The sequence below is a fragment of the Melanerpes formicivorus genome, unplaced genomic scaffold (assembly GCF_026170545.1).
Source record: "Melanerpes formicivorus ecotype bairdi unplaced genomic scaffold, bMelFor1.0.p_v2 SCAF_76, whole genome shotgun sequence".
Taxonomy (NCBI): domain Eukaryota; kingdom Metazoa; phylum Chordata; class Aves; order Piciformes; family Picidae; genus Melanerpes; species Melanerpes formicivorus.
In genome coordinates this window covers 1,027,245-1,055,051 of record NW_027142428.1, presented here as the reverse complement: position 1 = coordinate 1,055,051, position 27,807 = coordinate 1,027,245, and the positions used below count along the sequence as shown (strand labels likewise).

The following is a 27,807-nucleotide window of genomic DNA, read 5'->3' as shown; positions in this document are numbered from 1 at the left end:
GGCTGGGGGGCGGGGAGAGGGGGGGAGAAGAAAGGGAGAGAAAACACAGCGTGCATGGGCACATACACACACACAAAACTCTGGAGATTAGGGAAGACAAAAACTTCCCTGAATGCCACGGCGCTTGCCGGCGCGGCGGGAGAGGCGGGAGCGGCGGCAGGCGGCAGCGGGGAGGACGGTTCCAATGCGGGCAGGTCTGCATGCGTGCCTGTGGGGATGTGGGGAACGGTTGCAGGCAGGGGAAGGCGTGACCTGCATGGAAAATGCCAGACAACTCCAGACGCACACACACATAGGCACACACACGCTCACAAAGCTCCGGACAGAGATAAGGCGGACAGTGGAGCGTTTGGAAGGAGGCAAAGCCGTCCCCCGCAAACCAACCAGCGGTTCCCTGTGTCAAAGTCTCCCAGCAGCAACATGAGGTGAGTACCTCCGCTACGGGCGGACCCCGGGGTCTCGCACGTGATGGTCTGGGGGCACGGCCGGGCAGGGGACCATCTGGCTGGGGAAGGTTTCCCTCTGATGACCGTGCCTTCGGTTTCCCCACCCGCGAGCAAACGAGGCGTTACCCATGCCTCGGCTTTGTGCTGCAGTCCGGCTTGTGTGCAGGCATCCCGGTTGGTGTGCTGGAATCCCGGCAGAGCCCCGGGGAGCCCCGGGTGATGGGCATGCAGCCTGGGCGTACTCTCCGCCATGGCGCATGGGTGAAAGGTGCGAGAGAGGCTGGACACGCTGCATGGGCTTCAGTTTTCTATGCACACCATGGTAGTTTATCACTTTACATGAGGCCAAGACATTCCTGGCATAGGAAAGAAGTTTTGATGTTTTCCTCCCGTGTTTAAAAGGAAAGCAGAGAGCTGCACTGGCAAATGGCCTGTTCTGCTCAAGAAGGTGATGCCCATTTACACCAACTGAGCATCCATCCCTGTACATGTACTCTGACCAGAGGAGAAACAGATTTTCCCTTCACACATTTTTGTGGTTTCAGACAAGCTGTCAGAAAAGGGCATGTTCAACCTCACTCTGCTTGAGAGAAAAATTGATCCAAATTTCTCAGCGCCTATTAACTTGGCTTTGTAATGAAGAGCTGGGAAAAGTGATGGCACTACACAAATGAACCTCAGAAATCTGCCACCCTGGATGCGAGAGAACACAGACAGGTTAAAAATTATCTACTTATATAGCTTCAATTTCTTCACCCACACACCTAAATCAAGCCCTGATTTTGAAACCAGGTGTATGTGTATATGTGAGCAGTTCCAATGCCTGAAATACACACCTACAAGCCTTTGCCAGGCCTTAGTGCCTGATTTAGAAAATGGAAATTTTTTGTCTCTAATGGCTCCAGTTTCCTGCACGTTTCCTTTGCTTTGTGCACTCCACTGGGCGTAAAGAGCCTGAGGCCTGCTTCTCTTTCTGGGTCCCCCGCAATGGCACAGGATTTTCCGCTTGCACCTCCAGCACAGGCAGTGTTCTCCCCTTGTACAGAGAAATATTCCATTTGTGCTCACTTTCATGCTCAAATGGAACTTGAGGCTGGTGTGAGGTCAGATGGGCTGCCACTGATTTACCTGTACTCTCTGCCCTCCTTTGGGACAAACAAGCTGGTAACAAGTTTGGGCAAACTCTATAGGCTGAGATTTTTCTAAAGGCTGACTGATGACAAAAGATCTCAACCTCTGTGTGCTTCTCCATATGGGGTAAGTGATACCCTAAGACTGGAGAGAAAAAAAGAAAAGAAGAAAAGAAATGAGGTGAGAAGAGAAGAAAAGAGAAGAGAAGATGAGAGAAGAGAAGAGAAGAGAAGAGAAGAGAAGAGAAGAGAAGAGAAGAGAAGAGAAGAGAAGAGAAGAGAAGAGAAGAGAAGAGGAGAAAGGAAAAGAGGAGAAAAGAAAAAAGAAAAGAGGAGAAAATACAAATAAAATAAAAGAAAGAAAATAAAATAAAAGAAAAGAGAAAATAAAAGAGAAAAGAAAAAAAGAAAAGAAAATAAAATAAAAGAAAAGAAAAGAAAAGAAAAGAAAAGAAAAGAAAAGAAAAGAAAAGAAAAGAAAAGAAAAGAAAAGAAAAGAAAAGAAAAGAAAAGAAAAGAAAAGAAAAGAAGAAAGAAAGAAAAGAAAAGAAAAGAAAAGAAAAGAAAAGAAAAGAAAAGAAAAGAGAAAAGAAAAGAAAAGAAAAGAAAAGAAAAGAAAAGAAAAGAAAAGAAAAGAAAAGAAAAGAAAAGAAAAGAAAAGAAAAGAAAAGAGAAAAGAAAAGAAAAGAAAAGAAAAGAAAAGAAAAGAAAAGAAAAGAAAAGAAAAGAGAAAAGAAAAGAAAAGAAAAGAAAAGAAAAGAAAAGAAAAGAAAAGAAAAGAAAAGAAAAGAAAAGAAAAGAAAAGAAAAGAAAAGAAAAAGAAAAGAAAAGAAAAGAAAAGAAAAGAAAAGAGAAAAGGGGAAGAGAAGAGAAGAGAAGAGAAGAGAAGAGAAGAGAAGAGAAGAGAAGAAGAGAAGAGAAGAGAAGAGAAGAGAAGAGAAGAGAAGAGAAGAGAAGAGAAGAGAAGAGAAGAGAAGAGAAGAGAAGAGAAGAGAAGAGAAGAGAAGAGAAGAGAAGAGAAGAGAAGAGAAGAGAAGAGAAGAGAAGAGGAATAACATGCTGGGTTATGCTGCTGAGCCTGCTGCCCATCTTTGCCCAGCTGCAATGATGTGTGCCATGTATTGAGAGGCAACAATCCCAGTTTGGCAGGATGAGGCTTAAGCAGTATTAATCGTAATGATACTTCCCAGTTGTTGTGATGCTTTCATTAAACTGGTTTAGAAAGTGCCATTATTTTATTAAGCATCCTTATGTTTATTCTTCCATTAAATGAAGATTTGCCCATCAGAGCCCCATTAGTTGAAGGATGTGTTGCCAGCAGCTGTTGCTACCAGAAGAATGAGAAGTGCCAGGCTCCTGATAGTGCCTGGAGCTGGCTGTGAGCTGTGAAGATGGTTTTGCATCACACATGGAGCCTGCATCACCCACATTTCAAAGGGGCTTTCACCTCCTGAGAGCCACAGACAGCTCCCACCCTCATCTCCACCTCTCTGTGGCTTGGCAGGGGGGTTACTCATGGTGACAGTCCATTGCACCTCCTCTCCCAGCCATTTCACAATGTGTGACCTTACACAACCCACTTGGGAAAAGAGACTGAGTCCTCACCAGGTTGTAGCATTGCCAGAGTTTCATTTCATTTCCTCCTGTATGTTTTCCAGGTATCCCTTGACCTGGTCCTTTTGTGCCTTGCTGCTCTGTGCAGCAGATGCTATTGAGCTGACAGACATGTTTGGAGAGATCCAGTCTCCCAACTTCCCCGACTCCTATCCCAGTGACTCAGAAGTGACATGGAACATCTCTGTGCCTGATGGATTTAAAATTAAGCTGTACTTCATGCATTTTGACTTGGAGTCATCCTACCTCTGTGAATACGATTATGTGAAGGTGAGCCGTGGTATTATGGGGCAGGTGGTGGGGTAAACAGCAGACCTGTTTGGCCAGCTGAGAGAGGATGGCGCCGGAAAAGCTGGGGAGAAGCTGTTCTTCATTTATTGGGCACATGGGTTGTCAGTCCAGTGGACAACAGGGAGAGCACAGGTAAGCTGACAGCATCCATTGGACTGACAGTGAGTGGGACACCAGATTCAGAACTTCCCCACTGAGGATCTGGAGGTAATTTGGCATCTAATTCTCAATGGACCCAACAGGATTTACACATCTATGGGCTGATGAAACTGCCATGACTAAACTCCCACTCTGTGCCATTCTGATGCAAAGAGAGCCTCTGTATTAGACAAAAGTCAGGGCATGCCACAGGTGCACCTTGCAGACAGCATGGATCCCTGGCCACGGCTTTGCAGACTTTTGGGACATCCTGTCCAGACCCCGGGGAAGCAAAAAGGAAAGCCTAAGCCTCAGCTCAAGGCTGCAGGTTGAGGTCTCCAAGCAGAGCCTCCCACAGGCTGCAGGCCACAGATGCAAAGGCTCCTTTTGGTTCAATGCAAACCTCTTTCACAGCTGGGATGCAAATTCTGGGGCTACTGCTGGCAAATACCTGAAGCACAAACAAGCTATGGAGATTCCCAGGAAGCTCCATGGCCAAACCCGCAAAATATTTCAATGCTGGGCATTAACCCATCAAAAATGGTGGCAGGCCAGACACTGCAGTGGCTCTTGCCTCTTGCACCACAGATCTCTCTAAGCAAGGCTCTCCTTGACATGCAGGACAAGCTGGATTCTCCAAGCTGGAGTCACCGTCCCTGGAGGTGTTCAAGAGGAGATTGGACATGGCACTTGGTGCCATGGTCTTGTCATGGGGTCTGTGTAGATGGGTTGGACTCGATGATCCTTGAGGTCCTTTCCAACCTAAGTTATACTGTGATACTGTGATATCTTTGAACTTGCTCTGGTTTGGTGCTTCCTAGCAGCCCAGAAGTAGCAAGCAGGTATGTTCTAGGTTTGCCTGGCTAAGCAAGCCATAACTCATTGCCCAGCATAAGACCCACCCTGCCCCTCCACACGGAGGCAGGTGGAGGTTGCACAGAGATCTGGAAAAGCAAAACTCAGTTGCCAGCTATTTGAAATTATTAGTTTATTCTTGCCTTAAGAAAACAAAGCAAACATTTGGGTTTTTTTTTCCCTCTAGGATCTCTTGTTCACTGCTTTAATTTCCCCTTTGTGCTGGCACCCATTCTGCAACTAACAGATCTCATTGAGGTTTGATTAGTTCTTTCTGCTTCTCCTGGATCTTCTCCAAGCACAAGGGCCAGGAGCATATATAGAGATATATTGCTTTAAAAACCCAGCAAGCACAAGGAGCAAATTTCTTGGAAACTTTCCCCATTCCACACTTTACCCCTCCTCCTCCTGCCCTTCACCCTCTGCTCAGTTTTTCTTTTTCATAAGGCTCCTGTTATTTGGCCGTGGTGCCAACTTGGCACCATGTCTCTCTCTGCCTCTGGATTTCCATAAGAAGGTGGTATTTTCCACAGGGATTTAGTTCTCAACTGTATAAATTTGCTCGGGGCTGTAACTCAGCTTGCAGAGCCTCCACCACAGAATTACATTTGAAAAGTGCTGAAAATGGATGAGAGCTGCATAGGCTGCTCTGCTGGGTAGGGGTGCTGCTAAACCACTAGCTTAAAAGATGTTAAGGAGATGAACAAATGACTCCATAGCTATTTTCCTCCTTGTGTCCAGTCTCTGTCTGCCTCAAGACAAGATGTAGAAATAGCACCAGCCCTCTCCCTGACAGAGGCTCGCAGTGCATGGCTACAGGATATAACTATAGAGGACTATAGAGGCAGCACAGAAAAGTGCTCCTCTGTAATAGTCTGTCAACAAAGAGGGTCAGAAAGCCACAGGTGGTACCTCTGCATTCGATGGATTCCCATGTACCACTGCTTTCTGAACTCATGGGTGACTTTAATCTCTGCAAGCATCCTGTGGCAGAGAGTTGCACAGGTTAAACCAATGATTATATGTCTTTATGTGCACAAAGGAACACTTTGTTTGTTCTGACCATGGCTCTGACTGGGCTCTCCACCAGGGTTCTTCATCATTCTTACAGACATAAGAAGAAGGTCAGAATGGAGACTGAGCAAGTCTGATGCAAGGTGGAGATTCAGCTCAGAACAGGCAGAGAGCCACCATGCCCTGACCTTCGCTTGCCTTACCCACATGCCTGAGCTCTCCAGCAGTGCAGTCACCCTAAGTGGAAAGCTCAGGGAGAGCCAAGCTATAAACCCGCACAGACCTCTGCCTTCGGGGTGGTCTTCAGAAGGGAACAGTTTCCAGATCTCTGAAACAATGGCTAATTAAAACAATAGCTGTTTATTTATATATATGCACACACATGCATGTCTCTGTGTGTGTATATATATATATATATATATATGAAAAGAAAATGGCTTCTAGAGAAATGCTCATAGGCCAGGAAGGCTCGTTTATGCAAGCAGGGATGACAGAGAGGGGAGGTGGTACTTCAGTAAGGAAGTGAGCCAGGAGGAATGTGAGGAAGAGTCACCCTCAAAATAGCCACTCAAAGAAGCCCCATGCAGGTAGGAAATGCTAGATGCCTTGGGAAGCCAAGCTCCAGGTCCCATTGCATTGGACACAGCCTCTCCTCAGCTTTTGGATGACCACCTTCAGCTACCTGCCATGTCCAGGGCAATGGGGAAGGAGCAGCCATCTGCTTTCAGGTCTTGCACTCGGCTGCGCTCCTTCCTCCTCAGGCTCATTGCTGTCCCTACAGAACTGATTTAGGGGTTCCTCATTTGTGGAAGGTCTCACTGCAGTTTGCTCAGCTCCTTGAGGTCACTCAGCACTGCACACAAGCCTCCAGCACTGACACCAAGGGCTCCTTGAAAGCCACAACCATGACTGGGCAGTCAGGTTACGTGATTTTGACTAGTGTCACTAAGGGGCACTGCAGCAGAGATGGGGAGATGCGAGAAGAAATCCCAGTGGTGGGACAGAGAGGAAAATCCTGAGGAGCCTTCACAAGTAAATCCTTGAGCTTATTAAGGAAATCTTAGCCTACAATTCTGTCCATGTGGTCAAGCCCTGGAATTAAATCAGGCCCTGAAGGCTCAGACTCTAGCTTAGGATCAGATCCTTGACTGAAGTGAAGAAGAGGCCTGTGGTGAGAAGAGATTATTTCCCCCAAGAGAGCCCATGGCAAGTCCTTGCTGTCTCACAGTCCTCATGGGGTTACATCTCTTCTGCAATCCCTGCCACCGGGTCCTGATCCAGGATGGCACATGCTTGAGACCTGGCAGGTTCCAGCACATGATGCAGGGATTTGCCTTCACTCTCAAATGCAGGGGCTGTCTGTGATGGGTCTTTGCAACTGTATGTGAAAGCAGGAGGGCAGAGGGGTCTGTGACACTTTGTGGGTCTGTGGGTCCTGTCTCTCTTGATGCAAAGCAAGTTTCCCTTGGATATACCTCTTCATGATATGTTCAGACTTCTGGCCACACATGGCACTTGAGACACTTCTCTGCAGCTGCTACTCACATCTGTGTCTCCAGGGAGGATCTGTGCCATTTGACTGCTCACCCAGACAGAATTCCTACTAACCCCACATGTGGGTGCTCAGGAGGTATCTCAAGCACAACCAACGGCTGCAAATAAATTTGCTTGAGGGTGGCCAGGGGCCCAACCAAGCACAGGTGTCTGTTTTAGCTGTCCCCAGTGAGGGGCTGGTGAGGGGTGTGGGCCAAGCTGGTGAGGCAGAGCTGCAGCAGGTGCCAGCTCCCTGAGAAGTGGCATTTGGCATGGGGATTATGAAAGAGTCACGATGTGACAGAGACGCATTCCCCCAAGGTCTGGCACAGTGCTTAAGGTGTGTAGCAGATCAACTTTGCATGCCACATCCTGGGCTCACAGGGTGTGTGGGACACGTTTACCCCTTTCTCTGCTCAAAAGAGAGGGAAAAGCACAAATCAGGGCTCATCATGAACTGGAGGTTCAGAAGAGCATCCTCTTCTGGAGCTCTCAGATAGCCTTAGCCAGGGTATAATGCATACCCTGAGGGTGTGTGGGCTCAAGAACACCACTTCAAATTCTGAGAGGCAGATTGGAGGAGGGGAGAACCCAAGGCTTTGTTGCTCACTTTTCCCATCCTGCTGGCTCTTCACAGAGCAGTCTGGTGGCACCAGACACCTTCTGCTCCACTGGGGATCACAGTTACTCCCCATGCAGGGAAGGGAGAAGGATCAGGCATGGGTGTGAGCCATCAGTTTCATCAGCACTCCAGCATCCCATCTGGACTCTCCTTGCAGCTTCAGCCTTCCCAGGGAACAGGCCTAGTCCAGAAATATGTCATGTGGATGCAGCAGTCCATGGAAGGGGACAGTCCCCAGACACCAAGCCAACTCCACAGCAGCAGAAGCCATTCTTCCCTTTCCCCCACTGCACAGCTGCTTCCATGCATGTTCCTGTGGAAATTCAGTTGCATGTTTGTACACAAAGGGATTTTTAACTTATACTGAGGACAAATCACATTCATTTGGGGGAGAGGATCTCTAGGAGACCTAGAGTGAGGCTCCTGCTGGGAATGTTCCATGCCTGCCTCATTTCCAACAGGCAGCAGCAGCATGTCATTTTGCAAAAAAACCCCAAACAGCCCATGCTCATCTGAGTGTTGCCTTCTTGTGTGCACTTGAACTGTTTCATGCCTTTCCCTGTCTCTGATCATCTCCTCATCTTGTGTTCCCAGTGCCTTCAGCCCAGCACTGAGATTTCTCTGCCTAATGAGCCATTTATATATATTACGAGTGGTATGTTTGGCCTTCATCAATCCAATTAGTGCATTCCTGAAGGGCTGGAGGGGGGGGTTGGCTGCTGCATTTCCGTATTGCTGGCTGCCTGCTCCTCTCCAGCAGCAGATACTGAACTGCTGGGCCAAATTCCCCTCGACGTTCCTGGTGTTTCTTTAACCCACCCACTGCAGGAGGGAACATCTGGAGCATCACTGCTCTGGCATCCCCAGTAGCCCATGCCCTGGGGCAACATTTATTTGCTGCCAAGCTGGGGCACCCCCAGCCTCCTGCCCTGAAAGCCAAAATCAGTAAGGGGCAGCAGGAGGACACGCAGCTTGGGTCACCACTTTTCTTAGCCAAAATGTGGGGTGGGGACAGAGCCACAGCCGAGAAGGACACACACACACACACACACACACACACACACACACCCCATCTGCCTCCATCCAGGAGGGCAGAAACCTCCACGAGGGAAGAAACCTCCACGAGGGAATGAGGAGGCAAGCAGAAGGAGGGAAGAGAGCGGGAGGCAGTGGCAAGGGTAAATTTAGAGGCAGAGGAGTGTGGCTGTGTTTTACTTTTCAAAGGCAGATTCTTTCAGCGTATTTTTATAGGGAATTTCTCTGCGGCGATTGATATTTCCCTTAGGGACACATCTTCTCTAGTGAAAACGTCGACATCGTGACCCGAGAGGGAGAAACTCCAAACAAACAACCAGGATTTAATTACCAGCCTGCTCACTGGATGTAAATGATCTACGAAAAAGTATACAGTCCTCAGCAGAAGCAGCAAATATTAACCAGGGATGATGACCTCTCTGTTTAGTTTACTGCCGGAGGGCTGTCTCTGCTCCCTGTGGCTTGGGGCATGGGACTCGTCACAGATAAGGGGCCGTGGATACCTTTGGTGAGGAGAATTCAGCTCTCCCGGGCCTCATCCTGCCACTCTGGGGCTCTAGCCAGGGATACTGTGGGCGATTTTGGGGCTGGACCCATGGCAGGAGCATCCTTGGACCAAGACGTAGGGCGCTGGGAAGGTTTTCTGGCACTCTAGAGATGCTGTGCTGCAGGTCCTGCCCTAACTGGGACTGGAGGAGAGGAATGGGAACTCATGTGGTGGCTTGTGTCTCCCTGTAGAGGTGACAGCTACCAGCCCTGCACAGAGGAGCTGGCTCCTTCCCACAACTTTCCCTTCAAAAAGGCAGTTTCTACAGAAAAGGCTGTGTGCCACACAGCCAAGGCTATGTCAGGGCCAAAGTGTCGTTTTCCTTCTCCTTTGGTGATGCTGCTCCCATTTTTCAGTCTGAAACACTCTTTCATCTCAAAACAATCTCTTTCAGATTTAAAAGAGATTCTAAAGCACCACAGTATATTTCAAAGGGATTGAAAACAGATGGATCCCAAATGACTTGTTTTCCTTTTCCCCCCCCCCACCCCCCGAATGTTTTTTCACACACATACAAATAATTCCACTGAGTTTTTGTCCCAGTGCTGGGCTCATGATTTTTCCTCCAAATTCTCAAAATTTATCATCACAAAGTCTCTCTCTTTTCTGGCCAGCTCCAGTTTGTATGAGAGGATGGAAAATATCTGGAGGCGATGTCAAGGCATGCTGAGTTGCCATTTCCACGTTGGCTTTCCCCGGTGTGAGTGAGTTTCCGCCTGCTTGCTCGGCCCTGGGAAATTTCCCTTTCAGCCCCAGACTCTCTCCAGATGATGCCTCCTGAGGGTCTCCAGAAGGCAGGGGTGCAGCCAGAGGAGAGCTTTGCCTCATGAAGACCATGCAAGCCAGGGATGGCATTGCAATGCCTCTGGGTCCCCATGGGTCCCTGAGCAGGCGACAGTCGTCCTCAGGCATGGGCTGGGGGACTGCACGCTTCATCAGGGCCTCAATAGCGTTGGTTTGGCATGAGCGCTGCAGTGCTGGCCTGGTGATGTTCCTCACATTCCTCAGCCGAGGGGTTATTCATATTCAAATCTCCTGGGGGAAAGCTGGCAGGGTGCTGGGAATGAGCTGGGAGAGGTTGTGGTGGAGACAGGGGCTAGGGGTGGGATTTGCAGGAGATGGAGTCAGTGCAGAAACAGTCCTGGGGAAAACATCGAGGAAAAAGGAAGGGAGGGGGTTTCCAGGGAAACCCAGAGGGCTTTCTGCAGGGCGTAAGGTGCTTGAAGGCATGGGCACGTCTGTGTTCTAAAGGGACACACAGAGACTAGTGAGCCTGCTGACAGGACCCATACGACCCCTGCTGTAGCTCTCTAGGTGCATGGCTCCCAGCCTGGTACTGCAGCCCTGGAACGAGACAGGAGCTCTGGGTGGTTGGGACAGGACCAAGCTCATCCAAGCCAGTCCAGGGAACAGAAACACTCTACAAACTACAGATGCTGTTCTGATCTGATGCAAAACCAACGGGCAGAGGCTTCTCTGGTGTCCCAGTGCCCTCTGAGCAGCACAGCCTTCACACAGATGCTGTCACCCTGATCAACACTTGGGCTGAGGGAGGAGACAAGGGGGAAGCATTTCACATACCAGCAGATCTGACTGGGAACAACATAGCCCCTGGGCTGATTTTCACAGCCCTTCTTCGGAGACACCTGCCTATGTCCTCACCCCGCATCCCAAACAGGCTTCTGCCCTGCATCCTCTCCTTACACCTCCCAGCTCCTCCCCACATGCCACATGCTACCTGCTCTCTCAGCATCTGCTTCAGAGGGTCACCACAGGCAGGAGCAGGCAGACATGAGTCCCTCTGCTCATACTGAAGAAACCATTTAATTGCTTTACTGCAGTAACAGCACCTCAGAGAGCCAGAGCAGTGGGAGTCAAGGCTGACATGCTCTGTCCTCTGCAGGTAGGTAGATGCAGCAGGAACAGCTGGAAGTTGATTTTTAGGACCAAGGCAACACAGTGCTGAGCAGGACTGGGCACCCAGGGTTACAGAGCTGCATCCTTAGGCAGTTGCCATCACAGGCTTCCAGATGGGCCAGCCTGCCCCGTGGAGACACTGCTGAGCCCTGTCAGGGGACAGGCTGGGCAGGGATAAGCAGAGATCTGAGCTCTCAGGTGCAGAGCATGACTCCAAGCCCAGCCTGACCTCCCCTAGGAAAGCACCATGGGCTCTCCATGATCACAGACATGCACATCCATATGCAGAGAAATTTCAGAGGTGAGCAGTGCTGGGGAGCACCCCAGGGACATGTTAAACTCCCACACTGTCCAAGTGCTTAGAAGAATCCAGGAGGTAAGTCCCAAACTCTGCCAAGCACTCACCCATTCTTTCTGCTAACAGATTGAAGCTGAGGACCAGGAGCTGGCAACCTTCTGCGGCAGGGAGACAACAGACACAGAGCAGGCTCCTGGCCAGCAAGTGATCCTGTCCCCAGGGCCTTACATGGGGCTCACATTCAGGTCTGACTTCTCCAATGAGGAACGCTTCACTGGCTTCGATGCCCATTACACCGCTGTGGGTAAGCAGCAGTTAACCCTGCAGGACCATTTTGCTAGGCCAGCATATAAGAGTTGCTAGGACCACATTTCAGAACAGCCTTGGGGACCTTAGCAAGAAAAGTCCTTGTATGCAGCCCTTGGACCTCATGGGATTTGCTGATGTGTCCCACCATGTGGGACAACTCTCAGTGCTGCAGCAAATGTTCCCACAAGAAGTGGTGCATGGGGGGCTTCCAGGTGACCTCCCTTCATTATTTTCTCCTTCCTAGATGTGGATGAGTGCCTGGAGAAAAGTGATGAAGAGCTGGCATGTGACCACTACTGCCACAACTACATTGGAGGCTACTACTGCTCCTGCAGGTTCGGCTACATCCTCCACTCCGACAACAGGACCTGCAAAGGTACCACCCAGAGAAATTAAAAGGTTTAATCTCTGAAGCTGCAACATATAGATTAGCTGGGATTAGCTCTCAGACCAGGACCCTCTAAGCCACAGGCATATTTGGAGCCTGCTGTGGGAGGTTCTCCTCGCATGGACCCATGTGTTCCATGGACCACCCAGCAGACCGCACTCCACTGGAAGGGGCTCCTGAGCATGGTCTGGGCTAGGATGTGGCTGGCAGGGCCCTGAGAGAGCCATGGCTGTGTTTCAGTGGAATGCAGTGACAACCTCTACACCCAGAGAAGTGGAGTGATCACCAGTGCTGACTTCCCCAGTCCCTACCCCAAGAGCTCAGACTGCCTGTACCGCATCGAGCTGGAAGAAGGTTTCTTCATCACCCTGAGCTTTGACGACAGCTTTGATGTGGAAGACCACCCTGAGGTGACCTGTCCTTATGACTACATCAAGGTGAGCTGGATTTTCCACACTCTTCCTGTCCCAGCCTCCTGTCATTTCCCCAATGTCCTCACGAAGGGGCCAAAATTTCCCTGTTCTAAACAGAGGTGATGAAACCAACAAGAGCCCTGTGCTCAGTCACTCCCATCTCTCTTACCATATTTGATTTTGACCCTTTCAGCCAACAGTGACCCTCTTTCACTTCATATCCCCCCAACACATGTTGCTTAAGCCCCACTGACCCCGCTGCAGCACCATCCATCAGCCTCAGGGTGAAGCAATCCTTGGGGATCAAAGATCGCCCTCAAACTGCTCATTCTTCTTTGCCTTGGCAGATCAAAGCTGGTCAAAGAGAGTTTGGCCCTTTCTGTGGAGAGAAGCCCCCAGGACCCATTGAAACCCAGACCAACAGCGTACAGATCCTCTTCCACAGTGACAACTCCGGAGAGAACAGGGGCTGGAAGCTGTCATACACAGCGATTGGTAACTCCTGCTGCTTTCCTCTGTTTGCTGGTTTGGGGTAATGTGAAGGGCTTCCTAAACCCTTCAAGTGGAGCCCACGAGTTTGGTGGTCCGTGATCCTGTCTCCAGAAAGAGCCTATTCCAGAAAACAAAAGAAAAGGATAAAATAACATGGAGTCCTCCCTTCAGCAGGAGCTTTTTTCCCCTATGCCAGATGGGCCCTGAGTTGAGACCACGTGGCAAAGCAGAGCAGTTTTGGGCAGGACAATCACACAACCTGTTGTTATTAGCTCCCAGCTTCATGATGTTCAAAGCAAGAGTAGTACAGACTGGAGGTAAGTGAGACCTGCAGCCTTTACTCCTAGGAGAAGACCTGGGCTGAGCCATTCCAGTATAGGCTAATAGCAGGAGCAGGACAAAGATTATCAAACTGTGCTAGGTGGTCTGGGACTCTGCATCTCCTCCATTTATTCTTCTGAGTTTTGCTTTGCTTCACTTGTTTTTCATTCAAAGGAAACCCATGCCCACTGGTGCAACCACCACTCAATGGGAAAATCGAGCCTTCCCAAGCCAAGTACACCTTCAAAGACCAGGTTGTCATCAGCTGCAACACTGGATACAAAGTACTGAAGGTATGGGGTGACAGTGTAGAGCTGGGCATCTAGGTAGGAAAGGGGGAATCCTTCCTCCCAAAGCCATTGCATCTCTGGGAGAGGGAAGACAACCCACATGCTATCCTTACCCTATTCCCAGAGGCAAGGAAAAGACTCCTCTGAGAGCCACAAAGTTCCCTTTCCAAAGGCACAGAGGAAGAGAGGAGATGGCACTTTCCTGAGTGCCAAACCTGGCACCTTGGCCAGAGGAAAAGTCAGCAAAAGCCCTGGGTGCAGCCGCCAGGGCTCTGCCTGCTCGCCACCTCAGTGGGCGAGGGCTCAGTTTCCCAGGCAGCCCCACAGAGGCCAGCCTTCGGAGACCAGGCTGTCCTCAGAGACTTTGGAACAACTTTGGCAAGTCAAGAGGATTTTGGAAGTCAAGAGGATTTGGGATTTTGGCAGGCTCTTTCCAGGAAACAGCTGAGAACTAGAGGGAGTACAAGTGATTCACAGGGCGGCTGTCTCCCCTCCAAACTGGTAGCCTGCTTTGACTTCCAACATGGAGCTGGCTATTTCCCTGATGTCCTTCCAGACTCATCCTCCATGCAGAGCTGCCTCTTTAGCCAGCCCAGCACGTAGAAATAGGAATAAGTTGTTCCAATTTTTTTGCATTCAGCACTCCACTGAGTTGCTGCAAACAAGAAAATTCTTCACATTTTTCATTATGACTGCATTGCAATTTTTAGCTGGAAAAGTCCTCTCCCAGGGGGGTCTGGATATGTTTTGACTAAATTACTGAGAAATTTCCTTTTATTGAGAGGTTAATTTGCATGACTTGTACACTGATGGTAGATTTTTTTCTTTGCTGGCATCTTCTGCACAGGATAACCTGGAAAGTGACTCCTTCCAGATCGAATGTCTAAAGGATGGGACATGGAGTAACAAGGTTCCTACCTGCAAAAGTAAGGACGCTCTTCCCTACCCTGCCCATGTCCTTTCCCTGCTGAAATAATTTCATGCTGAAGGGAGCTTCCCTGCCAGAGTGGAATTCCTTACTCAGCAACACAAGCCCAGAGAGAGGCTATGTAACCCTGCAAAACTCTTTTGGCTTGTTCTTGGATAACATTACGGGGCTCACGCCAAATGCCACAAGCAGGAGGTTGGTGCTTTTGTTTAGATTACTCATATAACTTGATTTGCCAGTCACTTTGCTGTTCCTCTGTCAAGGAAAGAGCAAGCCTGGCTGTTGAGAACTGGCTCAGCTGGATAAATCTTAGACATGTTGGGATATTCTAGATCCTGGTCCAAGTTTCCTTACCAACAGAGGCTACTAAGACCGGGGCACTAGAGAGGATAGGATAGGATAGGATAGGATAGGATAGGATAGGATAGGATAGGATAGGATAGGATAGGATAGGATAGGATAGGATAGGATAGAATTGAATTAACCAGGCTGGAAGAGACCTTTGAGATCATCAAGTCCAACCTATCATCCAACACTATCTAATCAACTAAACCATGGCACCAGGCACCCCATCCAGTCTCTTCCTAAAAACCTCCAGTGATGGTGATTCCACCACCTCCCCAGGCAGCCTATCCCAATGTCAAATCACTCTTTCTATCAAGAACTTCTTCCTAACATCCAGCCTAAACCTCTCCTGGCACAGCTTGAGACTGTGTCCTCTTGTTCTGGTGCTGGTTGCCTGGGAGAAGAGACCAGCCCCCACATGGCTACAACCTCCCTTCAGGTAGTTGTAGAGGTTCCAGGTAGTAGCCTGAACCATGCTCAGCTAAGTGATAAGGGAGAGGAAAGTTACCCAAACATTTACAAACAGGAAAAAACAGGAGAAAAGGGGAAAAGAGAGGAGATACCTTTTGAAAGGATGGGTGACTATTTACATCATCTCTTCTTTCATCTAAACCAGCTTGTCTTTCAGCTCAGGCATGGGACATGTACCTGATGATTTCTTTTCCCCAAACACCCTTAGTCTTCAGGATGGCTCTCATTGTTGCTCAGTCTACTGTAAGGCTGGCCCAGAGAGGAGAAAAGCAGCAAACAGGCTCAGAAAAAGACCCTTTCAGGGGAGGCAGGACAAGATGCTCTTGAGGGATGTTGGGATTCAAGCCCTTCTCATCTGGGCAGATGCTTTTTCTGTTAGAGATATCATGGCTCTTACCTTAGAGTGTTAATACCTGTTTGCTCACTCAAAATGGAAACTGGGAGGCTCTCAGACCTACTAAATAGATCTGTATCTGAACGGGCTCCTTAGAAAGTGTGGGGTTTGTGATACCAGATGCGGGTTAGTGATACCAGGTGTGGGTTCGCCCTACCAAGGAACTCCCCACTCCTATAGCTTTCACTACCATAGTCACTGGTTTTATCCAGCTTGAACAGTGACCAGACAAAAACTGGCATTGCAGAGGGGGGAAAAAAAAAAACCAAAACCACCTAGGTTAATATTTTTAGCACTTCCCAGATTTTATTTTAGTTCTTTTTTAGAAAATGGAAGTGATTGTCTGCATTGTACCAGCTGGGCTGGAACTGATCCTTTCATGTGTGATGTGACTCACTACACACTACATGTCCAAGACATTTTTTTTTGGAAAGCCAAGAAGCCCCTAAATGGGCAAATCAGGCCTCCAAACTGCAATGCCTCCCACCTCCTCAGGATGCCTGGGAGTATCAGGGCACGAGCTAAAACGATTTTAGAAAGCAATGCAGAAAATAGAAAACTTCTCAGCCAAGGTGGATAAAATCCAGCTCCGTGGCCTGGCAAGGCTAAGCGCAACCCCGTGACGGCTTCTCCCAGCCACTGTCCCCAGGTTGCCCCAGCCAAGCAGAGTGAGCAGGTCCTCGGCATGGCTGGGTCTCCACAGTATACCCAGCGCCCTGGCATGGCTCATGGGGCACTCATTAACGATTTCTGGTGTTTTGGGGGCTGGGTTTCCTGCATGCCTCTCTCTGCTCATCTACTAATTGGGCTTTCTCTCTCTGCTCTCCTCCTTCTCCTCTGCTTTCGGTGCAGCAGCTGCAGATAGAGCCGACAACCAGACAGAGGGAAGAGCTGGCTCCGAGCAAGTGGCTGCGTGAGGCCCTGACGAGCAGCTTGTCTCAATGTCCCTTTCTGATCTGTCCAGTACCAAGGGCAGGTCCCTTATGCCCCTGGCCCTAATGCCAAATCCATCTCCATGGCTTGTCTAACTGGCATGGCACTGTTAACCCTCCTGCTCCTGGTGCTTTCTGAACGGTGCCTGCCTGGCCCTGGCACCACTGCCTGGGGACTGTGTGCTGCCATCAGCTCCCGTCACATCCTCCCCATCCCTCCCTCTCTGCTCAGAGGCCTTGGCCTGGATCAGCTCCAAGGAGGTGGTTGCACAAGGAGCGCAGCATGGCCGCCCGGTTGTTTGTTTGTTTGTTTGTTTGTTTGTTTGAATTCAGCTTCCCACTGCCCTTCCTCCCTGGCCCAGTGTCACAAATAAGAAACACTCCTTCCTCTCCTCTCTCCAAGAGTCCTGGTGCCTTTCAGATCTTCTGGGCAATGAGGCCTGGAGGATGGGTGGGCATCACCAGCCTTGTCCTGAAGGCACCAACCCCTGGCACTGGGACAAGAGTTTGGATCCTCCTCTGTCTCCCCTTTGCTCCCTGCTGCTGGCTCTGTGGAGGGGAGGACAGGCTGGCCTCAGGCTGAAGGAGGTCACAACCTGGTGTCTGGCTGCATTCATGTCCCTGGAAGCCCACAGCATTCACCCTGGACTCCCTGAGGCATCAGAGGCTTTGCTGGGAGGATGCTGATCTGCAAACCAAATGGGGAGAGGAGGAAGAATACATGTTGGGGAGCTTGGGCCACCTCCGATCCAACGATGACAGAGATGCTAAATGGTCCCTTTCCCAAGGGAAAAGTCTGGAAAGGCTCACAGCACAAACTCCCTCTCCTCACCCTTTTGGCTGGACCTAAGACACTGGGAAACACCTCTGTGCAAGAGCTAGCCATCAGGTCTGCCCCAGGCCTGGCAGACACACAGGGAGGGGATGGGCTGTGCAGGCCAATGGGTGCTTCCTTGCAGTCATAAACAACCCTAGAACAGCTGTGCGAGCCAGGCAGATTTATCAACATCCATTCCATCTCCCCTGAAAGCCCCAGCATCCTCCAGTGCCATACAAAGGTCCCACCGTTGGTCATACCCTGACACAGGAGTAGTGAGCACTGAAGCAGCATGGGAAGTGAGCAGGAAAGCTCAGGCTGGCTGGGGTTCCGAGGGGCTGGTGACAGGGCTCTGTGTCCCTTCCTCTTTCCCTCTGCAAGGCACAGATACCCCCAACAGCCTCCTCCTGATCTGGTAGTACCCACATACCCATCCCATCACCTGCTATCCTTACCAGGCAGGTGGAGGGAATCCCGGTGAACAGTGAGCTGCAGCATATTGCCACAAACCCTGTTTTTTTTCAACCAAGCAGGTGGCTAACCCTGGGCATTGCACATGTCCCTGGTGCCAGCTACTGGCTCTAGTGAATTCTCTCTTCATTATCCTGGATCATTGCATAGGAGTTACGGCTCCTGTCCTTGCGCCTTTCCCATCCTGGCGCAGAAGACTCCCAGAGCCCAAGTCTTCCCTGATCCACAGGACTTGCTTTCTGCCAAGCCATTCATCTCCTACTTACCTCTCATAAATGTTATAGAATACATCTCCACAAAAGTGCATTTCCTTGCAGAATCAGATGCTTGCTTCTGCCCTTCTCTGGCTCAGGTGCCCAAGGATGGGGCTGGAGAAGGCTGCACAGCATCCCCCAAGTGTGCTGTGAGCTGCCTGCATGATGGGGAGACACAGGTCCCATGAGGCCACCCCTGGCTTTGGAGAATGAACCAGCTTGCAACTCGAGGTCCTTCCTGGGGTTCACAACACAGGCTCAGTGAAGGGGACAAGCTGGGGAGAAGAGGTTGGCTAGTGCCCTGCAAGGAATGCAGGGAAGAAAGGGGACTATGGACAGGCCATCCTGAAAATTCTTCTCCCTTCACCAAACCCCAAGCCCACACCAGGGATAGATGAAGCAGAGCCAAAATTGCCCGTGACGGAGCAAGTGAGATCTGCAGACCAGCTAAGCCACACTCTCAATATCTCATCTCCTGCCATCACAGGACACCCAGGACCTAGGATTGCTCAGCCTCATCTGTAAATGTTTATCAGTACTGTTGGATGAGCAAGACTCAGAGTAGGAAGGATGGGGCCAGGCTCTCAGCAAAGCCTTGTGCACAGAGGGGATGCATGGTGTAGGTTGGTGAATCGCTGCCTGCTTTTTTTCTGCCTGCTCCTAAGGGAAAGCCACTGAGGTGTGGGAGTGGGTCCAGAGAAGGGTAATGAAGCTGGTGAAGGGCCTGGAAAACAAGTCCTATAAAGAGCAGCTGAGGGAACTGAGGTTTTCAATCTGCAGTAGAGGAGGATGAGGAAAGACCTTCTCTACAGCTACCTGAAAGCAGGTTGTAGGGAGGTGGGGATTGGTCTGTTCTCCCCAGTACCAAGTAACAGGACAAGAGGAAACGGCCTCAAGTTGCACCAGGGGAGGTTTAGGTTGAACATTAGGAAAATTTTATTTACTGGAAGGGTTGCCAAGTACTGAAATAAGTTGCCTGGAGGCATTTAAAAGACATGGAGATGTGATGCACAAAGACATGGTTTAGCAATGGACTTGGGTTAATGGGTGGACACAATGATCTCACAAGTCTCTTCCAGCCTAAACAATTCTATGATTTTGTGATGCTAAGACATACTCTAGGACCATCTCTCAAAAGATGCAGAGCAGGTTTCTTCCCTTCACAAAGGTATAGCACTAGATGAAGTGCACAAGAGGAGCTGTAGGACTGGGGTCTCCACCAGTGCAATGGTGTTGACTGTACAACTGTGGGTAAGCTGTGCTGCTGGTGTGCAGCAGTGCCACCAATATGCCCTGGAAAAACACCAGGGTGGCTGTGGTGGAGTTTCACAGGGCCAGTCTGTCCTACTTGGGGACAGCCTCCTGCTGCTATCTGAGACTGCATCAGGCTGTGCTGCAGTGCCCTGGAGAAAGCATATACAGGACTGTACAGCCCCTCGCTCTGCCCCACAGGCCACATGCCAAAGCCCAGCATCACCTGTTCACTGCCTAGCTGGACACCCCATGAAACAGCACAAAGCTCAACCCACCTTCTCTGTTGGCTTTCAGTTGCTGACTGCAAAGCACCACCAGAGCTGGAGCATGGCTTTATCACCTACTCCTCCAGGAACAACCTGACCACCTACCGAGCAGCCATCCAGTACCACTGCCAGCATCCCTACTACCACATGGCCCCCAACAGCACCGGTGAGCAGTGGGGCTGGGCCACATCCCCATGGCACAGTGTGGGTGGGTGAATGGCCATGCATGTGTGCACATTTGGAAGTGGGAGGAGCTTGGGATGGCCACTCTGGGACATTCTGCAAGCAGCAGGCTGTGGATGTAGCCTGCACATATTATAACCTGCATCTGCACTGCTTGGACTATCAGATTGGCCACATTCTGCTCTACAGTGAGGTAGGATGGAGTTAGCACTGACAATTGCTTTGTCTGTGTGTTTCACAGCCTTGGCAGAGCAGTGTGGTGGTTCTTCAGCACTCTGCCTTCTCACTCTGCCATCTGCGCCTTGCAGCATATGAAATTTTCTGTGTCTCTATGAAAGAAGCTGCTGCTGGAAAGAGCATCAGGTCCATCAGTCTCAGAAAGGTCTCCCCAAGGATCCCCATCCCAGCACTCAAATGTCCAGCATAGCCAAAGCTGAAGAGCTGGCAGTGGCATCATGGCAGAGTGAGTTTCCCCTTGATCCACATGGTCCACAACCAGAGACACCATAAGGTGCCAAGCACCACAGGTCTCTGCACCCTTTAGACCCAGCTCAGGGCTGCGGAAGGGGTGTGCACACACCTCAGACCTTCTTCCTTCTCCACCCTCAGTAAGCAAAGCCAAATGATTTCCTCACATTCCTGTCTCCCTGCTCATATCCCTCTGGCCCCATGCATCTGGTCCCAGCATTCTGCATGCATTTGCAGAATAGGCACTGGCAGCATTAACAGAGCAGCAGCTGCCAGCTGAGGCTGAGGGAGCAGCACAGCCAACAACCCAAGGCAAGGAAACGGAGGACAGTGGCATGTCCCCTTCATGGGGACAGGGCTGCCCCTCCCCCCAGGGAATGGAGTACAGGGAGCATAAAAGAGAGATTACCTCCTGCTCTGGAGGTGGAAAGGGTCCTGGCATCTGTGCAACATCTTGCTGCAAATGACAGTCCCCCAATCCCACAGCCCAGCTAATGCTTTGCTCTCTTCCAGCCACCTACACGTGTGATGCATCAGGAGCATGGAGGAGTGAGGAGCTGGGGACCAAACTGCCCTCCTGCAGACCAGGTACTAGCGCCAGGGTGGTTGGCTCCTGCAGGAGGGGGTGTGGAGCAGGAACACCTCCATGCCCGACCTGACCTGCTGCTGCCCTAGGCAGGGACTCTGCTTCCTGGTGACAGTGCCATATGCCCTGGTTATAGGTATCAGAGAATCATAGAATGTTTTGAGTTGCTTTGGATTGTGTAGTCCAACACTCCTGCAGTGAGCAGGGACAACTTGAGCTGAGAGCCCCATCATCCAGCCTCACCTTGAATGTTTCCAGGGGAGGCATTTCTACCACCTCTCTGGGTAACCTGTGTCAGTGTTTCACCGTGCTCACTGTAAAAACTTTTTCTTATATCTAGTCTAAATCTCCCCTCTTGGAATTTGAAACCCTCACCCCTTGTGCTGTCACAACAGGCCCTGCTAAAAACACTGTTCCCATCTTTCTTACAGGCCTTTTATCAATATTCTAAGGCCACAATGAGGTCCCCCTTGGGCCTTCTCTTCTCCAGGCTGAATGACCTCAAAGCAATAGCCAGCTGCTTGAGTACTGGGGACAGAGCCCTCCTGCCCTCCTGGCTGGCCCAGCTGCTCAGGGTGCAGTGGTGGCACTTGGCAGCACTGAAAGGAGCATGTCTCCCTGGCTTTATAAAGTAGCAGTGGGGTCACAGTAATCCTGGCTGTCAGTGCTCCATGAGCTACCCACACCAGCAGACAAGGAAACCAGCAGCCCCAGCATCATTCAGCCCTTAGCATCACCAGAGATGGCTCCAGCCAAGAGCAAAACATTACCTGCCAAGCACAGCTGGCTGCCTACTCCAGTTAGCAGTGTGTCCACATGCAGGAGCAATTAGCATCTCCCTAAGCCTTTCAGAAACACCCAGCTGCTTTGTAGGGGAGGAAAAGCCCCAGGCCTTTGAGCAGCTGCTGCCTTTGAGCAGCAGCAGCAATGTTTGCAGCCAGCAAGTTTCCAGGCCAGGTGCCCACTCAGGATTAAACAAAAGTCCCTGGGATGTTGGCTGGCCATGGCCAAGCCTGGGGTTAGGTCTTGATGCTTGGAGGGGGGACTGGAGGCAGTCTCAGCTGCAGGCTGTGGTCAGATGTGCAGGGATGGCTCTCCAGGGAGGGGCAGGGATGTGGCTGCCATACAGCAGTTACAGCTGCAACCATGAGGGGCTTGGGAGCTGGCTCATGTCCGTGGAGGGTATCTGCTCTCCAGCTATGCTGAGCAACTGCAAGGCCCAAGGAGGGACTGCCTGGGATTGTCTGCATCCCATGGAGCTCCAAGAGCAGGGCTGTGGCTGCTTTGTTGCAATGGCTGCTCCCTGCGTCTCTCCTTGATGTTTCAGTCTGAACTAATTTGAACTGGGAGCATATGGGGACATTTTTCTGGGGCCATAGCTGCTTTCATGGGCCATTTCCAGGCCTCCTGATTAGTGACAGAAGCCAGAGAGGCTTCAAGAAAATGGAAAATCCCAGAGAGAGGGTGATGCTCTCCTGAGATCAGGATCTGCAGGCAGCATCTGGCCAGCTGTTCCTCAGATTTTCCCCTACGTCTCACGCCACATCCCCATCACCAGCAGCTCTTCTTCCAGGCCACTCCACGCCTGCCTCTGCCATTAGTGGGAGCATTTGCAGCCTGGTCAGCATTTTTGATATGTAATTTAATAGAATAAATTTTTGGCTGGATGTACTTCCTCTGAAACCATCTCGCTGGGACAGCTGCCCGGCAGACCCGCCGGCCTGGGACGCAGCAATGATTTGCCTGAGCACATTTGCTGCTCCTTGCAGCACTGGGAAAGGCAGGGGAGCAAAGTGCAGGTAGAAACACTCACCATGCCCTCCCACTGCCAGAGCCACAGTTTTTCTAACCTCAGACCCTGGCTGCAACAAAGCCATGTCAGCAGATCCTGGGGCTCCTATCCTGGTTGCACAACTGACTGGTAGCCTCAGTCCTATCATCCTGGGGGAGGCAGACCCTCTTTCTGTGAGGGGTGCATAGATGGGGTGATAGTGTCACAGGGAGCATCAGGGAAGAGTCTTAGCATTTTCCACAGAGGATGTGGGTTTCCTTTGAAGGCTTGAGAGGATGAAACCAGCATCTGAGCTTCTGTTATTCAGGACTTTTCCAGCTGTAGAAGCACAAGCCCAACTTGGCTCCCATAACCTACCAGTGACATCAGGACCCTCAAGCAACCTGGGAGTCCCTCTTCACAGTGCTGCCACAGGTGTGAGTCCGCCCCACAACCTGCAATCATGTCCCAAGGTTTAAGTTCCTCAGAGACAGGATTGTCCCTGTCCACCCTGTCCAAACTTCTCAGAGTGACCTTCAGCATGATGAACCTCTCTTCTTCCTCACACCATATGACAGTGCAGAGATAAAGGTCCTGGAGACAAACCAGGCAGCACAATAGGTCTCTTCAGACATTAATTCCAGGTCTGTAGAGGAGCTGAGCAGAGGGATGCTGGCTTGGCTGCCAGTATTGTGGTGAGGAATAAAGCCCATGATGTTAGGCAACATACCACAGCTGAGCCTTCTCCAGCCACAGCCCCTCCAGGAGGGAAAATGCTATGGCCATGAGACCACAGAGCTCATGATGGGTCTCAGAGAAAGGGGTGAGGCTGGGCTGATGTCAGGCTCCAGCCCTCCTGCCTGTGTTCCCTGGGGTTTCTTGGCACACTAAGCATGAGCTGAGCAATAGGGGGGATGCTCTGGGAAGGGCTGAGTGAGCTCACAGGGCACAGTGAGGCTGCAGGATTACTCATTTGGCCCTTCTGCTTCTGAAGTGATATGGATCCAGCCAAATCATTCCAGAAAGTGAACTGCAAAGTGAGGAATTGCAAAGTGCAGGATAGCCTTCAAGCCATCTTCTTGTCCCACCTATCAGCTCAACTGTACAACAACCCTTTAAGTCACAGCCCTGTTTCACTGCAGTCCAAGCTTGGCAGAAATCATATCACCTGCCAGGTTTTTAAGATAGCAGAAGATTCCTCTACTTGCCCTTCCCTAAGAAATCTGTTAACATCATGGTCCCTATCTGGAGCACAGATCACATAGATGTAAACCAAGACTAAGGTCTGATACTGCTTAGAGTGGTCGAAGTCCCACCCTGGCTCACACATTTTGCCGAGTCCATTCCTTCCTTCAGTGTCAAAAGATTTCATAGAGCTTCAGTGTAGCTAACCCTGGATGAAAGCCTCCACAGTCCAGCATCCAGCAGTGTGTCATACACAATTCTAATTGTCCATATTCGTGCACAGTGGGCCATAGTTCACTCTCTACCAAGATGAGCTCGCAATTTGCAGGGTAAATTTGCAGGGAGCAGAGGTCCAGCACACAGGACATTGGCAAGAGCCTATCCTTTTCATTGAGGGCTCTCCAGCTTCCTTCCTGTCATATGGGTCATACGTGGTGGGAGTAACTGTCCTGTGCCTTTGTCTCCAGTGTGTGGCCGTCCAGCTCGTCCTCTGCCCGGCATCATCAAGCGCATCATTGGCGGCCGGAACGCAGAGCCTGGCTTCTTTCCCTGGCAGGCCCTGATTGTGGTGGAGGACATGTCCCGGGTGCCCAATGACAAATGGTTTGGCAGCGGGGCCCTGCTCTCAGACTCTTGGGTGCTGACAGCTGCCCACGTGCTCCGCTCTCAGAGGCGAGACCAGACCATCATCCCCGTCTCCAAGGAGCACGTCACTGTCTACCTGGCCCTGCACGACGTGAGAAACAAGATGGAGGCTGTGAACCGGACAGTGGAGAGGATCATCCTCCATGAGGACTTTGACATCCAGAACTACAACCATGACATTGCTCTGGTGAAGCTGAAGGAGAAAGTGACCATGGGAAAGTACGTGATGCCTGTCTGCCTGCCCCAGTTTGAGCATGAGCTGGAGGGGCCCCACCCCAACACTTTGGGGCTGGTGGCTGGCTGGGGTATCTCTAACCCCAACATCACGGTGGATGAGATCATCAGCTCGGGCATGAGGACACTGTCTGATATCCTGCAGTATGTCAAGCTGCCAGTGGTGCTGCACGCAGAGTGCAAGACCAGCTACGAGTCACGGTCAGGGAACTACAGCGTGACCGAGAACATGTTCTGCGCTGGCTACTACGAAGGTGGGAAGGACACCTGCTTGGGAGACAGTGGGGGAGCATTTGTCATCCAGGACCCCGCAACTCGGAGGTGGGTGGCCCAAGGGCTGGTCTCCTGGGGTGGCCCAGAGGAATGTGGCAGCAAGCAGGTGTATGGTGTGTACACCAAAGTCTCCAACTACGTGGACTGGGTGGAGAAGAAAACAGGCTCCTCAGAGAGGTGGACTTTTCTGGAGCAGGAGCTGGAGAGATGAGTGACTAAGCAGCCTGCTGCCACAGATCCCTTTCTTCTTTTTGTTGCTGTTTAATGTGCTCCAGACTCTGGTCTTTCGCAAGCAGCAGCCACGATGCTCAGCGCACATCAGGCCGTTGCCAGCCCTCCACCGCGTCATTTGCTTCACTTGGTCCCACACCCCTTTGCTTGTGCTCTTAGGAAACGCTTGCTAGGAAGCTGGGGGAAGGGAGCAAAGGGCAAGATCTCAGCTGGCATCCTCACCTTGTGCTGCCCATCTCCAAACCTCACCCAAACTCCCAGGAAGCCTCCCTCCAAGCCAGGACAAAGGCACAGTGATGGAGACAGCATTTCCTGGCCAACAAAGCTTTGGACTGCGCACAGGGAATCGCCCGCATCCTCAGGGCTCTCCGTCCACATCTTCCCATCAGATGACACATCTGCAGGAGCTGCAGAGGTTATAGACAGTGCAGGAAACCCAGCTGAGCAGGGCTGGACCTCACAGGTCCTTCATGCTGTGGAACACCTTTTCTGTAGAAGAAGTAGGGAGTGAGCCATGGAGGTTTGCTCGTATTTCTATTTGCAAACAAATGTCCCTGCCTGAGAGTATCTCAAGTGATGCCCACCTGGCCCTGGGGATGTGAAGATGCATCCACATTTTTCCTAAGCTTCAGCCATGTCTGGAAAGCTAATGGCTGCCAAACTGGCACCACCCCCACCATGTAGGATGGATGCCCCACAGAGGACACAAGGACAGGGAACAGGGTTTGGATTTAGTGTTATCCTCACCTCTGGCCATGAAAACTTCTCCAACCCTCCATCACCCAAACCCCTCTCCAGTACTCCCCTCAGACTAACTCTTGGAATGGTTTCTGGCCACAGCAGACCTCTGAAGGCAAGGTTTCCACACACAAGGCTGTATCATATCTGCTGTTCCTAAACAATACTTGCTTTCAGCAGACTCATTTCAGATAAAATGCCTTTCCTTGGGGTTTCACCTTTTCTTTAAGGGCCTGGGTAGTCTTGCATGGCAGTGCATTCATCCTTGCAACAACCTAGTGCCTTTTAACTGTGTTTAAAGGTATTGATTTGATTGATTTACAGGTTACTGATAGTGTTCAGTGTTTGTTCATGACAATTCTGGTCTGTTGCAAGTGTCCAAGTCATTCTAAACTGGCCACAACTCGCCTAACACACCAGAAGCATTCATATCTCCCCAGCCTCTTCCATGGCCCATGCAGACAGGTCAGCCCCACCAAGGAGCAAGGTTAGGTGAGCTTACCTTCCTTCAGCAGGGACATCATATCCTTCACTTGCCAGCAAAGCCCTCCTATTGCTGTAAGCCACATGCAAAAATTGCCTGCTGCCCTCTCTGAGTGCCTGTAGCCTCCTTTGAGCCTGTCTTCCTCCTCTTCCTTTGGTTTTGCCAAGTCAACAGTGAATTAAATCATTCTGCCATTTTGTTGTCATCCAAAAAGCTATTTGTAGAACATGTTGAGGAACAGAAGGCCTAAGGAAGGTCCAGCTTTCAGAAGAACTGTACTCTTGGCTATGTCATGTAACTACAAGGTATTTATATACATACATATCTATATAAATATATATATATATATTTCTTTTTTGATACTACATTCTGTAAAGTAGCTGATGTCATGGAAGGATGGTTCTGTGTAACCTTCCTCCTGAGAACAAAATAAAACTTTGATATGTACTGAGTTCTGCCCTGAGGTTCTTACACATGATCAAGGCTAGTCACTTGTCTTCACCACACACACCTGCACAGCCCATGGGATTCTCACACTGTCCCTCACCCCAACATCTGCTCAACCATGGCCTCCCCAGCGTCATGGGCAGAGACAGACCCTGGCCAGCCTTAAATACAAATTGCAAAAAAACATCAACAGATGAGATCCTGCCCTTCAGTTACCTCTCACTTCAGCACATCACTGAAGATGGGGGCAGTAGCAGGCGCAGGGTGCAGCAACCTGTATGCTGGTAACAGCACTTAAATCTGGGTTCAACACATGGAGAAAATAACAGGTATGTGACTTTTGCTTTAGAAGGGGTGAAAAATCAGCCCATCCCTGCTAGCTGTTGGACTGAGAAAGCACAGCTTCACAGCAGATGCTCTGCAGCAGGCACAGATGGGTTTGAGGCAGGACATAGCTCTGCTGGGCATCTCTTCTCTGCATCACAGGGTGTGAAAATCCAGCCTTTGGGAAGAGCTTAAAATCATGAGCGTTGTTTCCTACCACGTGCCTGGATCCAGGGCTGAGGGATGGCTTATTGATTTCTGTTTTCCTGTGACACAGAATAGAAATAACAGCATTGGGCTCCTCTGGGCTGAAAGCAAGGAGGAAGGTGGTGGGTCTGCCTCTCTCACTCATGGGTTTGCTAACACGTCCACTAACATCAGAGGGATGAAGGGGAGGAGAGAGAAAAAGCAAAACCAAAGCATGGTCCCCTGAGCATTAAACCATCAGCTGTA

General features: G+C 50.5%; 1 protein-coding gene across 4 annotated transcripts; it reads left to right on the top strand.

Annotated features, from left to right (window-relative positions):
- Nucleotides 1–61: 61 nt before the first annotated feature.
- Nucleotides 62–27,030, top strand: MASP1 (MBL associated serine protease 1). 4 transcript variants are annotated; one of them, XM_068164066.1, is made up of 11 exons: nt 62–425; nt 3,235–3,460; nt 11,567–11,744; nt 11,994–12,125; nt 12,378–12,574; nt 12,898–13,045; nt 13,538–13,656; nt 14,501–14,579; nt 19,814–19,951; nt 20,950–21,024; nt 24,446–27,030. In XM_068164066.1, the coding sequence occupies exons 1-11, from the start codon at nt 217–219 to the stop codon at nt 25,339–25,341; spliced, it is 2,397 nt and encodes a 798-aa protein (XP_068020167.1). In that variant the 5' UTR covers nt 62–216; the 3' UTR covers nt 25,342–27,030. The 4 variants fall into 4 exon arrangements, with proteins under 4 accessions (XP_068020167.1, XP_068020168.1, XP_068020170.1 ...); XM_068164067.1 differs by lacking the exons at nt 20,950–21,024; nt 24,446–27,030 and adding an exon at nt 20,210–20,384; XM_068164069.1 differs by lacking the exons at nt 19,814–19,951; nt 20,950–21,024; nt 24,446–27,030 and adding an exon at nt 16,647–17,120.
- The last annotated feature ends 777 nt before the right edge of the window (nt 27,031–27,807 follow it).

Bases quoted from the DNA above. Each gene is read 5' to 3' on its own strand.
- MASP1 (XM_068164066.1), top strand. From the start codon at position 217: ATGTGGGGAACGGTTGCAGGCAGGGGAAGGCGTGACCTGCATGGAAAA. The intron at 426-3,234 runs GTGAGTACCTCC...TATGTTTTCCAG, and splicing joins TCTCCCAGCAGCAACATGAG to GTATCCCTTGACCTGGTCCT. The intron at 13,046-13,537 runs GTAACTCCTGCT...TTTCATTCAAAG, and splicing joins GCTGTCATACACAGCGATTG to GAAACCCATGCCCACTGGTG.